At 41.5% G+C, this 14,286-nt stretch overlaps 1 protein-coding gene across 1 annotated transcript in view; it reads left to right on the top strand.

Annotated features, from left to right (window-relative positions):
• Positions 1-294: 294 nt before the first annotated feature.
• Positions 295-14,286, top strand: part of RAB2A (RAB2A, member RAS oncogene family) — a 95,896-nt gene continuing 81,904 nt past the window's right edge. Inside the window, exon 1 of the mRNA XM_044780192.2 lies at positions 295-431. Coding sequence (XP_044636127.1) covers positions 386-431 — 46 coding nt within the window. The 5' untranslated portion in view covers positions 295-385. The remainder of the gene's footprint in view (positions 432-14,286) is intronic.

Below are 14,286 nucleotides of genomic sequence, written 5' to 3'. Positions count from 1 at the left end.
GCAGACCTGCGGACGGGGCACGGCCGGCTCGGCGCGGGGCGGGGCTCTGGCCGGCGGGGCGCGGCCGGCGTGCGGGGCCCCTCCCCTTTCCGCCGGCGGTGCCGGCGGCCGCAGCACTTCCGGGTCGGTGCGGAGGCGGGGCGGCGGCGCCGCGGCGGCTGTTATTGTTCGACTGAACTGGGCCGGGCGCTGTCTCCGTCGGCTCTGCTGGTGTCAGTTTGTCCGGCTTCCTCTCTGTCCCTCATTCCCAGCGGCTGACGGCGACGGCGGCGGCGGGCGGGGCCTGGCGTTTCGAGGTCGAGCGGCGCCGGGGTGAGGGGCGCGGAGGAGGAGGAGCAGTAGCAGGAGGAGGAGCCGTGTGCCCTGGCACCGAGCGGCCGCGGCCATGGCGTACGCCTATCTCTTCAAGTACATCATCATCGGCGACACAGGTGAGGGCCCCGCGCGCGGCCCGGCGACTGTCGGCGGCCTCCGCGCCCGGGCTGAGGGGCAAACGGCGTCCGGCCGCGCCGCGGGCGCCGCCGCAGCCCGGCGCCTCCCTCCCGGCCGCGCCGCTCCATTTCCGCAGTGCTGGAGCTGGTGACGTGGGCACTGCGAGCGGCCGCGGCCTGGCCAGGCCGTCCGCCGCCCCCGCCCGGGCCGGCCCTGCAGCTGGGGGCCGCGCAGCCGTTTGCGACGCCCGATCTGGGACGCGTGTGACCCGAGGGGCGGCCCAGCCCAGGGCCAGCGGGGCCCGACGCAGATGATTGCGCTCCCTCGCCAGGGCCCCTCTCATGCGCCTCTCCCCTCTCGGCCGCCCCCGAGAGAGAGAAAAGGAGGCAGAGGAGCGCAGGAGGTGGGGGGGAGGAGGGTCCTAGGTGTCCTCAGCAGTCCCACCTTCTCCGATCTGCGCGCATCTGCCAAGGCCTGGGCAAAGCGCTGCCTGGTATGGGACAGCCAGCTCAGAAGGACAGAAGGAAACCTTAAAAAAAACACTATTATTTTTAACACCCTCGACTGCCAAGTCGGAAGAAGTCACATGCCATTAGTTGACGGCTGGGGAATCCTTTTCGAGGTCATTAAAGCATGAAAGAGTTCTGTCGGCTTTGCCACGTGTAAACTGCGGCTCTTTGATAGTAATGCAAGGCCGTTCAGTGCTCTGGGTGTGTGCTTGTGCGTGTGTTGGGCACACGATGTTTCAATGTGTCAAATCCGGGGTCACAACTGCCCATTTTCAGGTGACCTGATGTTCATTTGAAGTAGAAAGAACTTCAGTTATTCTTATTTAAAATAACACCCGAGTATTTTTCATAGATGAGTAAAACAAACTCATTGTAAAATATTTTTTAATACTTGTGATTTGGGCATGACTTTGAATCTAATAATAAAACTAAGGCTTGTTCAGGTGTTGCAACTATTAATATGCCGGAGTCTGATTTCAGTGAGGGCTCTTGCACAACTTCGGACCCTTTGCACAACTTTGGAAATGTAAGCAGCAGCTTGTGGTCGCACTAGTATTGCAGCAGATTCAATAAGTAACATGAGAAGCATGTTGATTGCTGCCTAAAAGAAAAACTTCCTGCTATAAATTCGGTTTTTCAGCAAGGTGTTTTTTTTCGTGTATGTCTAGGTGGAAACTGGATGGTTTTCTATGTAAAATTCTGGGTAAAGCAGTGCTTTGCAAGTGTTCAGTAGCAAATTTATATACTTTTTTAAATGCTGTGGCATATTTTGAAAGAAAGGAAGTAGGGTTCTAAAAGCTACTGGCAAATTTAGTTTTAAGCTGTAAAATCGAGATTGGAAAGGGAATTCACGTTAACTGTAGTATGAATGGGTTTGGGAAGTAGAGAGGAGTGATTATGAGCATTTCGCTGTAGTGAAGATTCAAGTTGTCCTTTGCAGGTTGCCTGCTTTCGGCTTCCGTATTGAGCATCTACTATAGGGAAAGTATTGTGCTGGGAGTGGTGGGTATTAACAAGTTGGTGCTCTGTTCTTTTGGAATTTGGCTCTTCCCGAAACATGGCTGTTAGGACGCTGTTCCTCTGCTCATGGTCTTTAGTTTAACCTTCAGGGAACTCCATTAGTTCAGCTCCTCTTTACTTTTCTAGCCTTCTTTCCCAGTATTAACTGTTCCCTACCTTGCTTCTCCCAGTGAGGCCCAGTGGCTGCTGTCTGTGCTTTTTCCTGGTCCCTGCTGCTCGCTCTGCTTGGAGTGCCTTCTCTGTGGAAATGCTGTCAGTCCTTCGGAGTCTGACCCAGTCGGCGGAAATGCTTTCAGAGTCAGCATACATTAAGCTCTTTTGATGTGTCAGGCTTTTCCTGGTGTCCTGGCTGGAACAGACTCCTCCTCCTCATCTGGATGTGTCTCACTTTGTATCATTCTTCTGGTATTGGTCCCGGCTGTTTTATAGATACTTGTGTAGGCCTCTCTGTCTGATTCTATACGTCTTGAGGGCAGAAAAAGTGTTTTGTATGTCTTTGTATTTTAGGAAGAGTCTAGTAGAAGGTAGGCCCTATACAGTTAATTAAATTAATGAAAGAAAAGCCAAACAGGCCACTATGTTCCTATTAATATACATTAATAACTTGACAGCACGATTTTTTTTTAGCCCAGTTCTGCCACTTGCTTACTGTTGACTTTGGCCAAAATTCTGTACCACGTTTCCTTGATTCAAAGTATACCCCTGCTTGTAAGATACACTTAATGTGGCCCTCCCCACAAAAGATGATATTAAATCATTAATGTATTTTATATTCTGATCTTTGAAAAAGTCCTAGTGTGAAAAATATGCATCTTAGAATGAAGGAAATCCCTACTTTTTCTGGTTCTCGCTTTCCCAGCCTATAAAAAAATCATTTGTAGCCTTTCATTTTCTCAGTAGAGAGATATAATGAGGACAAATGTGAAAATATCATGCACATTTTCCTTTTTGGAGTTTCCTCTTTCATAGAAGAGATTTTTTAAAACTTTTTACATGATCATGATGATACTATTGAAATATTTATTTTCTTACTGTATGACCAAATACAGTTAAAATATAGCTTTTAAATTTTTCATTGGTAGTGTCTTGTTCCTGAAAAATAATTTAGGAAAATGTGTCATTTAAATCTTGATATAAAGTGGAAATTGGTTTTTAACAAACCTGGCCTAATATCACGAGCAGATAATTATCAAGTGTAGAGGGAGACAAAAAATTGTAATAAACCTATAATTGTTGTTCCTAAAATTCTAGCATCTGCTTACCATTTTAATCTTAACACTGCCCCCGCGCGCCCCCCCCCCCCCCCCCCGTCACTCAACTAGGTACATAAAAGCACAAACCCTGTTGTATTCTATCTGAAATACCCCTTCTTGTCATGCCCCCCACCCCCTCAGAAAAATGAAAAGAAAGATTAGGTCAAAACTTTTTCACCTGACCAACTCTTATCTATCCATTCTTTTAAGATGGTAACAAACACTGCCACTCCTTATTGCGTTATACCCATCCCCTCTTCCTTCATTCTCTGATCCCCCTCTTCTCCCCACTTCCACACACATTTTTTTTTTTGCTTAAAATGTTTTGAGGATAAGCACTGTATAAGAAAATAAACAAGATCACCCTGGTTACGTTAGTTACATACTACTGTATCACCCAAATGTATTTTTTTACATTTTGTGTTTTGTTTTTTACTGAGGAAGATTTGCTCTGAACTAACATCTGTTGCCAATACTCTGCTTTCTTTTTTGGTTGAGGAAGATTCGCCATGAGCTAACCTGTGCCCATCTTCCTCTGATTTGTATGTGGGTTGCTGCCACAGCATGTCTGCCCAGTGATGTTGGTCTGCACCTGGGATCTGAACTTGCGAACCTGTGCTCCCAAAGAGGAGCACGCTGAACTTAACCACTCCGCCATGGGGCCAGCCCCTGAATGTATTTTTTTTATTGAGATATAATTGACATATAACATTGTGTTAGTTTTAGGTGTGCAATATCAGGGTTTGATATATGTATATACTGTGAAATGATTACCACAATAAGTTTAGTTAACATCCATCACCACAAATAGTTACACATTATTTTTCTTGTGATGAGAACTTTTTAGATTTACTCTCTTAGCAACTGTCAGCTATATAATATGGTATAGTTAACTATACTTGTTGTGCTGTACATTATATCCCCAGGACTTATTTTTCTTGTAACTGGAAGTTTGTACCTTTGACCACCTTCACCACATGCATTTTAAATGATCTTTTTGTTTGTTTATTTGGAAAGCTTTTGACTTTGTCCTAAATATAAAGGTAGGCCACTCAGTGTCAGAAAATTTTTTTTTTTTGGTGAGGAAGATTCACTCTGAGTTAACATGTGTTGCCAGTCTTCCTCATTTTTTTGCTTGAGAAAGATTAGCGCTGAGCTAACATCTTTGTCAGTCTTCCTCTAGTTTGTATGTGGATCACCACCACAGCATGGCTTAAGGAGCAGTGTAGGTCTGCACCCAGGAGCTGAACCCGCAACCCCAGGCTGTGGAGTGGAGCATGCCAAATTTAATCACTACACCATGGGGCCAGCCCCCAGGAATTTTTAATGGATGAGTGTGTGGGCCCTTGGGGGAGGTACTGCAAGGCTTTACCTGGAAGGTGATATTTGTGCTGAAATCAGAATGAACAGGAATTTGCCAGGTGGGCAAGGGGGAATGTCTGGTAGGTAGTTGGAAGTACATGTTTGCAACTCAATCCATCAATCTCACATATACTACTAGAGGTTTTAAAAAGAGAGAGAGAGATTGGGAAGTTAAAAATAGAGCCATAGTGTGGGCCATTTTATTGAAGACTTTGAGTGTAAAAGAGGAGGAAAGAGTGAGTGAGACCTTTAGAGTTGGTTGCAAGATCAGGTTGGCTGGTGTATGGGTGGGTGTTTATTAAGATGGGGAGACTTGAGGCTGGAAGGTTGAAAATACAAGAGAGAGGGCAGGAGCAACATCCTAGAAACCTGGGCAAGGAATGGCATTAGATTCTCTAGAGCTTTAGAGCTGTGACAGAAGGAAGACCTCTTCCTGTGGGACTCAAACAAGTTTCTTTAGGTTCTTGTGAATCACTTAGGGTATTTGTTTAAAAAAAAAAAATTCCATGGGCCAGCTTCCAGATATTTTGATTCACTAGATCTGAGGTGGAGCTCCTTGTTGTAAAACCTGAGGCCAGAAATACTAATCATTTTATTTAATTCTATAAGCAAGTTTGTTAGACTAGCTTCAGAAAACAAACAGTGGGAAAACAAACTGGGAAATTTGGGGGTAGACAAATTCCACTGAAGTTTTTGTATGGTTGGTTTTGGTGAGAGAGAGTGGCCCTGAGCTAACGTCTGTTGCCAATCTTCCTCTTTTTGCTTGAGCAAGATTGTCCCTGAGCTAACACCTGTGCCAATCTTCCTCTGTTTTGTGTGTGGGATGTCACCACAGCATGGCTTTATGAGCGGTGTGTAGGTCCACACCTGGGATCCAAACCTGCGATCCCCAGGCTGCCAAAGCTGAGTGCCTGAACCTAACCACTACGCCACTGGGCCGGCCCCTGAAGTTTTTTAAATTATGAAATATATCGTGCATATAAAAAACATATATATACAGTTGTGCGCCACGTAACGTTTTCGTTGATGACAGACCATGTGTACGGTGGTGGTCCCATAAGATTAGTACCACATAGGCTAGGTGTTAGTAAGTTTGTGTAAGTACGCTCTGTGATGTTTGCACGACGACAGAATTACCTTACAACGCATTTCCCAGAACCTGTCCCTGTCGTTAAGTGACACATGACTGTATATGATATGTATGCATAGGTTAATAGTATTATGGAACAGAAATCAATCAGACACCCTTGCTAAATGAATACAGATCGTCATCACATATGTCTCCCTCTTACCCAGGCTTCCACTAGCCTGAATTCTATATTAATCCTTCCTTTGCTTTTTTTCACAGTTCTGTCACTTATGCATCCCTAAATTGTATTGTTTAGTTTGCCTGTTTTTAGATGTATTTAGTTGTTTTATTAAAAGAGCTAAAAAATGTCTGAAACATACCTTTTAACATCATGTAAAATTTAGACAATATACTTCTGTTAAATTTAAATTTTTGCTTTATCATGTTATTTGTAGTCTTTCAACATTTTTGACTAGCCCTTCCTTTTTTCTTTCTCTCGTAACTGGTTTATTTGCTACTTGCTTCCCCTAATATTTCCATTGCCCCTGAGGCTTTATGTTGAACCAGAGAGGCCATGGCCCTGTTCTCATTCCTTTTTCCCTTTCTTAATCTCTCCTGGTGAACCTGCCTCCTCCTTGTCTCAAATAATGCCCCTCTCTTCTTTCTTAGTGCTCTTGTCCTTTTGTCCCCACTCCATTCCTGCTCCTGCTCCAACATGAAATTAATTTTCTTCACCTCCCTTACTTCTCCCCTCCCCCCTTTTATCTCACTAGCTCTCCTTCTCTTGCAGTAGCCAGTAATTTTGCTGTTTTATTTGAGCAGATCCTAATTTTACCAGCTCGGGTATTTCTCCCTCTCTCTGGCCCAGCTGTGCTTGCTCCATTTTGTTATTCTCTGCTCATCCTCAGTCTGTGAGGCTGTGTCCTTTGCTGCAAATGATGCAGCCACATGCTGACCTCCCTTGTCCCCTTTTCTAACTTTTCGTTTTCTACATGAAACTTTCCCGTTTGATTTCATCAGCCTTGTTTATTTGCAAGTTTTAAAATATTCTGCATTTTGGCTGTTATTCACTTGTAAGTAAAGGATGTGTGGCAAAAAAATGCTAGATTCCCTCTGCTATCCTACTCACATAGTAACATCCTTTTAATTCAACTCAGATGACTTGGGTCTCCTCCTAGGAGATGCTGTCTCAGTAGATCTGCAGTGAGTCCTGGACATCTATATGTTTTAAAAGCATTATTTGTAGTGACAGTACTAATACCAGTAGAGGCATTCCTCTGCTGGTCAGTCATGGGCCTTTTTTGCCTGATTATTTTTCTAAAATTGATTTTTTACTATTATCAGACTTTCTGCTGTCTGGGATTTTATTTAGGTAATCCCTAAGGTATATCCAGGCTGGATTTATATGAATTCTCTATCGCATTAACTTTTGGCACTATGTCTGTGTAGTAGATTCTCATGAAGAATTCTCCATACTTTTTCTAGTTCGCACACAGTATCAAAAGCTCTTTATCTTTTAATCCTTTAATAGATATGTGAGGTTACCGTTTTATAAATGAAGAAACTGAGCTGTGTCATTTGGGGCAAATTATTTATTTCTTCCCTCACCCCCACCACTTAATAAATGTTCTTTTTTTGTGTGTGTGCAAGGAGGATTGGCCCTGTACTGACATCTGTTGCCCAGGCCACCGAAGAAGAGTTCACGAACTTAACCACTGTGCTACCAGGCCAGCCCCGATAAGTGGTTTTTAGATGTATTTAGTTGTTTTGTTAAAAGAGCTAAAAAATGTTTTTCATAGCTGTGATGTAGCTCTTTAAGTTTCTCCCAGTTCTCTCTTCAAAATGTTCCCATTTTCAGGTGTAGCTGACAGTTACTGTGTTTCTGGTCAAATCTGAGGGAGAAAGGAAGAAAATAAGTATTGATGGATGTGTGCTGCATTGAAGTTCTTCAAGGCGAGACTGTGCCTGGCACAGTTAGCGCTTCAGAAAATGAAGAATCTGTGCTAAGTAGCCTCTGTTGTTGGCCAGTTTATTTCTCCTTATTTCAAAAAGGACATAAGGGCACTTACATTAAATTTTTTATAGTTTTTTAAATGCAAATAAGAGTATATTAATTTTGTATTGCTACCATAATAAACTGCCACACACTCAGCAGCTCAAATAGCACAAATTTATCATCTTCTAGCTCTTAAGTTCTATGTAAGTTTCTGTACGTGTCAGAAGTCTGGCATGTGTCTTGCTGGGCTAACATCAAGGTTTTAGCAGGGCTGGGTTCCCTTCTAGAGGATCCTTGCTCTTTCAGGTTGTTCGTAGAATATGGTTCCTTGCAGCTGTAGGGCTGAGATCTCCATTTTCTTGCTGGCTCTCATCTGAGGGCTGTTCCCACCTTCTAGAGTCCACCTACATACATTCCTTGGCCCATGGCCCCCTTTCTGCATCTTCAAAACCAGCACCCGTGGATCAAGTCCTTCTGGTGTTGCATCTTTCTGACTCTACTTGGGTCATCCCTTCTCTCTGCCTGACGCTGGGAAATGTTTTCTGCTTTTAAGGACTCCTGTGATTAGATTGGGTTTACCTGGATAATCCAGGATAATCTCCTCATCTCTAGGTCTGTAGTTTTAATCACATCTGCAAAGTCCCCTTTGCCACAAAGAGTAACATAGTCACAGGTTGCGGTGATCACGGTCTGTATGTCTTTGTGTGTGGGGAGGGTGTTATTCTGCCTACCATAGAGGGCTAAGGAGAAACAGTAAGATAGAAACAGTGAGTTGAAACAGTGCATTGAAACAGTAAGTTGAAGTCAGAAGCAACATTAATACTCCACCTTGTATACACCTTTTTGAAGTGGGCACTGTATTTAGCACTAAGCAGTGCAAAGAGAAAACCCCGCTCGTTTTCCTTAATTATAGTATCCATTACTTCTTTAAAAAGGGTATGCATACCGTATACTTAATTTTTCCTGATGCTGCATCTTGAAAGGCATTTTTCTTCTGATTCTTTTTTAAAAAGAATACAGTGTAATGTAGTGAAGGATGTGAATATACAAGTGGTGTATTTATACATGTAGGCCCTTTTCTAATAGTATATCTCCTTGAATCTGAACAGTAATATCCACGAGGAAGGCTCCATTTTACAGGTGAGGAAAGGGAGACCAATTGTCACATCACACAGCTAGTAACTGACCAAGCTGAAATTTGAACCCAGGTCTTTCTGACTCCAAAGTCCATGCTCTCTCTTCCATATCATACATATTTCTTTCTTTCTTTCTTTTTTTTTTTTTTTTTTGAGGAAGACTGGCCCTGAGCTAACATCCGTGCCTATCTTCCTCTACTTTATATGTGGGACGCTTACCACAGCATGGCTTGACAAGTGGTGCTTAGGTCCGCACCTGGGATCCTAACTGACGAACCCCAGGCTGCTGAAGCAGAATGTGCAAACTTAACCACTGTGCCACCGGGCCAGCCCCTGTATGATACATACTTCTTGATTCCCACAAATTCTATATCAGTCATCTTGTGTTGGCTTACCAACTGCTTGGTCTGTTGAGTTGCTGTGGGAGTACATAGGCTCTCAGTTTCCTTTACTAAACAAATACCACCTCCATTCATGCAAAAGAGGGCAGAACTACCCTATATAAAATAAGAATAAAGTCCTTGCTCTGCTTCTTACCAGCTATGTGACCTTAGGCAACCTCTTTCATCTCCCTGAGTCTCAGTGTCCTCATGTATAAAATGGAATGAATAGATGAGATAATTTGTGTAACGCTGACTTGAATAAGAAATGGTTAATATGTCACTTTTTATCCTACTTTTTGAATGTTTCTGTAATTTCCCTGTATGCACTTGAAAAGCTAACCCAGACTTGATCAGTGCTGAAAAGTGTTTGAGTAATGCTGTTCATAGCAAAAGTAATTTCTTTTGCCCTCCTAATATGATTTTTTTTCCCACATCCCTGCTTAGCTTGCTCATTTGTGGCCAGCTGATACTTGGAGGAGTCTGCTATCTTTGGCTTTAATTGTTTCTTTCCTAGCCTTTATTCGTGTTTTCTTGTACTTACCATATTCGTTTGCATCTAGATGTTTTATGAAAAGCTCCTTACTTTATCAGCATTGTTTTAACAAGATTCAAAGTTGTTTATCAAGATTCATTTTATTCCAGGTATCTATATTTTTAGTAACTTTACTTAGTGTAGTCTAATGACCATCCAAGTTCACTAATGATTTAGAAGGGCTCTAGGATTTTGTTCTAGAAAGGACCCTTTTGATTACAAGGAACAGAAGTCTACTCCAACTAGCTCCAGGTAAGAGGTTTTGATAAGAATTTAAAGAGTGCTCATAGGAATCCAGGAAAAACTGTAAATAAGTCTTGGGGAACTGGCTACTCTGAAATGTTGGTTTTCCTCCCATGGCTTTTCTCTTTCGACCCTTGAGATAATTAGGAATGTGTGTTTTTGGTTTTAAACATGTGTTGTCTTTTCTTTTTTAACAATCTTTTCATTATTGATTTCTGACGTTATTTCACTTAGGTAAGAGAATATAGATTGTGTGTATTGATTCTTCAGTGTTTGAGACTAATTTTGTAACCGAGTACTTGGTCAGTGTTTGTACATGTTCCACGTTTGCTTGAAAAGTGTATTCTGTGTACGTGGTGGGTTCAGGGTTCCACACATGTAGATCAGACTTGCTATTGGTGTGGGTCATGTCTTCTATATTCTTAATAGTCTTTTGAGTTTTGGGGTGAGATGTTAACACCTCCTATTATGACAATAGATTTTTTTTGTAGTTCTGTCAGATTGATTTTTTCCCTCAGTAAATTTGAAGGCTAATTTGTAAGGCGTATATGGGCTCAGGTCTTTACATCTTGCTGACAAGTTGATTATTCCTTTGTCATTAAGTTACCTCCACTTTTTACATAGTGTGGATTTGGTAATGTAGTTTTTGGTATTCAAGTGTTTGATATTAATTTTGAATGTTAACTTTTGGTTCATATTTGCCTAGTATGTACTTTTTTCATCCTCTCTCCTTTTTTCTTGGGAATCCGGTTTTTTGTCTGTGTTATTTAGGAAACAAACATTACAGATACAGTTGAAGCCCCTTGTAAATCTTTCACTTCTCTTCCTCCCTAGAGGTAACCATTCTTGTGAATTTTGTGTTTATTATTCCTGTGAAAGTTTCCTAACAATTACTACATATGTCTGTATGTATTTGCAAACAGTGCACAACGTTTTATGTAATTTTTTCAGTTTCATATTAATGGAATTTAACTGTACTTGCTCGGAAACTTTTTTGTTCAACATTATTTTGAAGGATTTATCTGTATTAATATATTTTGCTCCATTTCATTGATATTAATTGCTCGATTGGTTTAATTTTAATTATATTCTATTGTTTGTACCACAATTTTCCCATTCTTTTTACTTTAGAAAATGTTAGGGTGGGTTGTTTGTTGTGTCGTAGAAGACAGTACTGCGTAGATCATTCTCATGCCTGCCTCCTTGAACACATGTGCTAGAGTTCTGGAGGTACACCTTGAAGTGGAATGGCAGGTGGAAGGTGTACACATCTTCAGCTTTACTAGCTAATCTAAGTCACTCTCCAGAGTAGTTGTCAGTTGACTCTCATTGTTCTTTCAGCCTTATTGTGTTAACCCTTTTTTTTTTAAGGCCTGTGTTTTATATTTATATTTTTAAAAAATTCAATCTGAGTGGCTGTCTTTTACCAGGAGAATTTAATCATTGCCAAATTTGAATTTATTTCTACTATCGGGTCCCACCCTGGTTCAGTCACATGGGCAGGGATCAAGGCACAGGTCACAGGCATGTCCATTTGCCATGGGCTTTTGGATGAGGCAGGCACTTGTCCCACACAGGAAGCAGTGTGGTGATCACATTTCCCAAGCGTGTTAGTGTCACCTGTTCCTTGTCGGACAATGTAGAAAGAGTCTAATCAAAAGAGGATGTCTGGCACTAACTCTTACTTGTGCAAATAATTAATTTAAATACCTGAATTTTCTGTTTGTAAAATGTGTGTAGTACCTGCTAGTGCACCCTTTAGGGTTATTCACCAATGCTCTAGGTTTTTATTTTTTTCTCTAACTTTATAGCTGTCTTTGAAATCAAGTGTCAGTAATTTGTTTCCCTTCATTTATTTACAGTTGATGTGTCGGTGTAAGTGGTGTATTCATGCATTGCTCTTCTGCCCCCGGCATTGTTAAAATAGATGGTTGAACTTAAATACTTCTTGAGTATTTGTCCACCTTTGGCAGTAACTGCTATACATCTAGGAGGCAAATAATATATTATTCTAAATTCTCTCTGCTTATTTTAGCTTAGACAGCACTCTTGAAAATTTTCCAAGAGCCTAGACTGTCTTGATTAGTGTGGTGGCTCCTCTGCTTGTTACCTTAGTAAAGTTCAAACCTCTTCAACTTCAGTTTTCTCATCTAGAAAAAGAAAGTAGTAAAGCCTGGCTTATCTACCTCACAGGATGCTTGTGAGTTTGAAGTAAGCAGTGTGTACAGGTGCCTTGTAAGCTGCAAAGTGCTTTAGGAATAGTGATATCTGAGAGAGAATTTTTTTTTCTCTGAGGATCCTAAAATTAAGTTCATGGGGGAGGTCTTGCCTGTAGAAAAGCTATTCACTGTGCTGACTTCAATCTGTAATTACTTGAGTTGAAGGGAATAAGATCATGTGTTCATCTACAAGATGGTGGTTCTTTGATCGTGAAATTCTCTCTAGGGTCCATTAAAAAAAAGTCTTTTTCAATCTCAGATATCGTCATGGGCCTTCTGAGGTTGAGAAAAATATCCAGAAGGAGGTGCCCTTAGTCTTCAGGACAGGGGTGGGAAGGCCAGTAGTCGTCTTCTACCTTGATTTCTTCTACACTCACTCGGTACCTTGAGAGGCCTCTGGAATGATTTCTCTCAATTTTGAGCCCCTCTGGTGAGAAGCAGTTTTGTAGATCTACGGAAGTCTCAGTATAACTGAATCTCTGATCACAGGTTATCCTCTTACCTCTTTGGACACAGTATGGTTATTCAGTTTTAATCATTTCACAGGGCAAAGTAAAACTACATGTGTCCAAAATCACTTATGCTCAAAGCTCTGCTTAACTTGATACAAAAATTAATAAATAGGGAAATGAGTTGTTACAAATTAAAGCAGTAATAATTGTGTGCCTGGTGAATTGATTCACCAGTCCTTTATCTAAAGGTATTCATTACACTGTTTGAGGATAACCTTTGGTGTGAGGTGAAGAAATTCTCCTGGTTTCATAGCTTGGTGGATTTTTAACTGGCTGAGTAACTGTATCCATGCAGGGCTGCCCATGTAGGCAAGCTGGAGAGAGTATGCTGCTGCGTTCACTCTCTGGATTTTTTACATTTCACATTGGCAGCAACTTGGATAAAGTCCAATTTGATTGAAAGGGCTAATGTGTGGATTAAACCAGACAGAATCCAAAATGGTCTTGACAGGCAGAATGATTGGCTAAATTAGCAAAATGGAATTTAATAAAAATGGAATTAAAGCCTTATATTTACTTTAAAAACAACCATACAAATACAAGATGGAGGTCAGCTGGTTAAATAGCAGCACATGTCTAAAAACTTAAAGTTTTACCTGACTTGGTTTAGTATGAGTCAGATGAGTAATAAAGACAACAAAGGAATAAACGTGATGCTAGATTAGTAAAAGTATAACATACAGACAAGTTCTACTCTGTCAAGACTCAACTGCAATCCAGTTATGGAAACTCTTGTTTCAGAGGGACGTGTCCACATTGGAGTCTCTGCTCAAGAGACTGATCAGAGTGGTAAGAAGGCTCTATCAACTGTGATATTTTAGGAACGGTTGAAGTAGCAAACATTTTAACCTAAGAAAAGAGAAGATTTAAACGAGAATATAATAATGACTTTCAAATACTTAGGTAACTGTCATATAAAAGAGAGCTTCATATAAAAGAGAGCTTAAACTTATCCTTTGTGGCTTGTCACGAGCAAAACCAGGACCATGAGTAGAAGAGAGATTTGGACTCCCTGTGAGATGGAAAGAGCTTGTGAAGTGGTGAGTTGGTTTGTTACTGGAGCTTTTTTGGAGGCAGAGGTTTGGTTGACACATATTAGGGTTTGGAAGATGGAATTTATGCAAAAAGTAGAGAATTAGACTTGAGTTTTTTTTCTTTTTAAAGACATTTTGTATACTATGTGGACAGTCCTTGTGCTGGAGTTAGAAAATTGGGTGCCAGCCCTGTGGCACAGCGGTTAAGTTTGCACATTCCACTTCAGATCCCGGGTGCGGACGTGGCACCGTTTGCCAAGCCATGCTGTGGCAGGCGTCCCACATATAAAGTAGAGGAAGATAGGCATGGATGTTAGCTCAGGGCCAGTCTTCCTCAGCAAAATGAGGAGGATTGGCAGCAGATGTTAGCTCAGGGCTAATCTTCCTCAAAAGAAAAAAAAAAGAAAAATGAGCAAGACTGTCCCACTCTGAAGAGGAGACCAAATTGCCACAATAATTACAAGATAATATAATAGAGATATGTACAAAATACTAAAGGAACATGAAGAAGATTCATTCTAAAGAGTGAATGGCTCTTAACAGATTCAGATTTTCAGTAAACATTTATTTAGCACCTACTATATGC

The sequence above is a fragment of the Equus asinus genome, chromosome 12, assembly GCF_041296235.1.
Source record: "Equus asinus isolate D_3611 breed Donkey chromosome 12, EquAss-T2T_v2, whole genome shotgun sequence".
Classification (NCBI taxonomy): domain Eukaryota; kingdom Metazoa; phylum Chordata; class Mammalia; order Perissodactyla; family Equidae; genus Equus; species Equus asinus.
The sequence above is the reverse complement of the archived record's forward strand: the minus strand, read 5'-3'. Positions and strand labels throughout refer to the sequence as shown.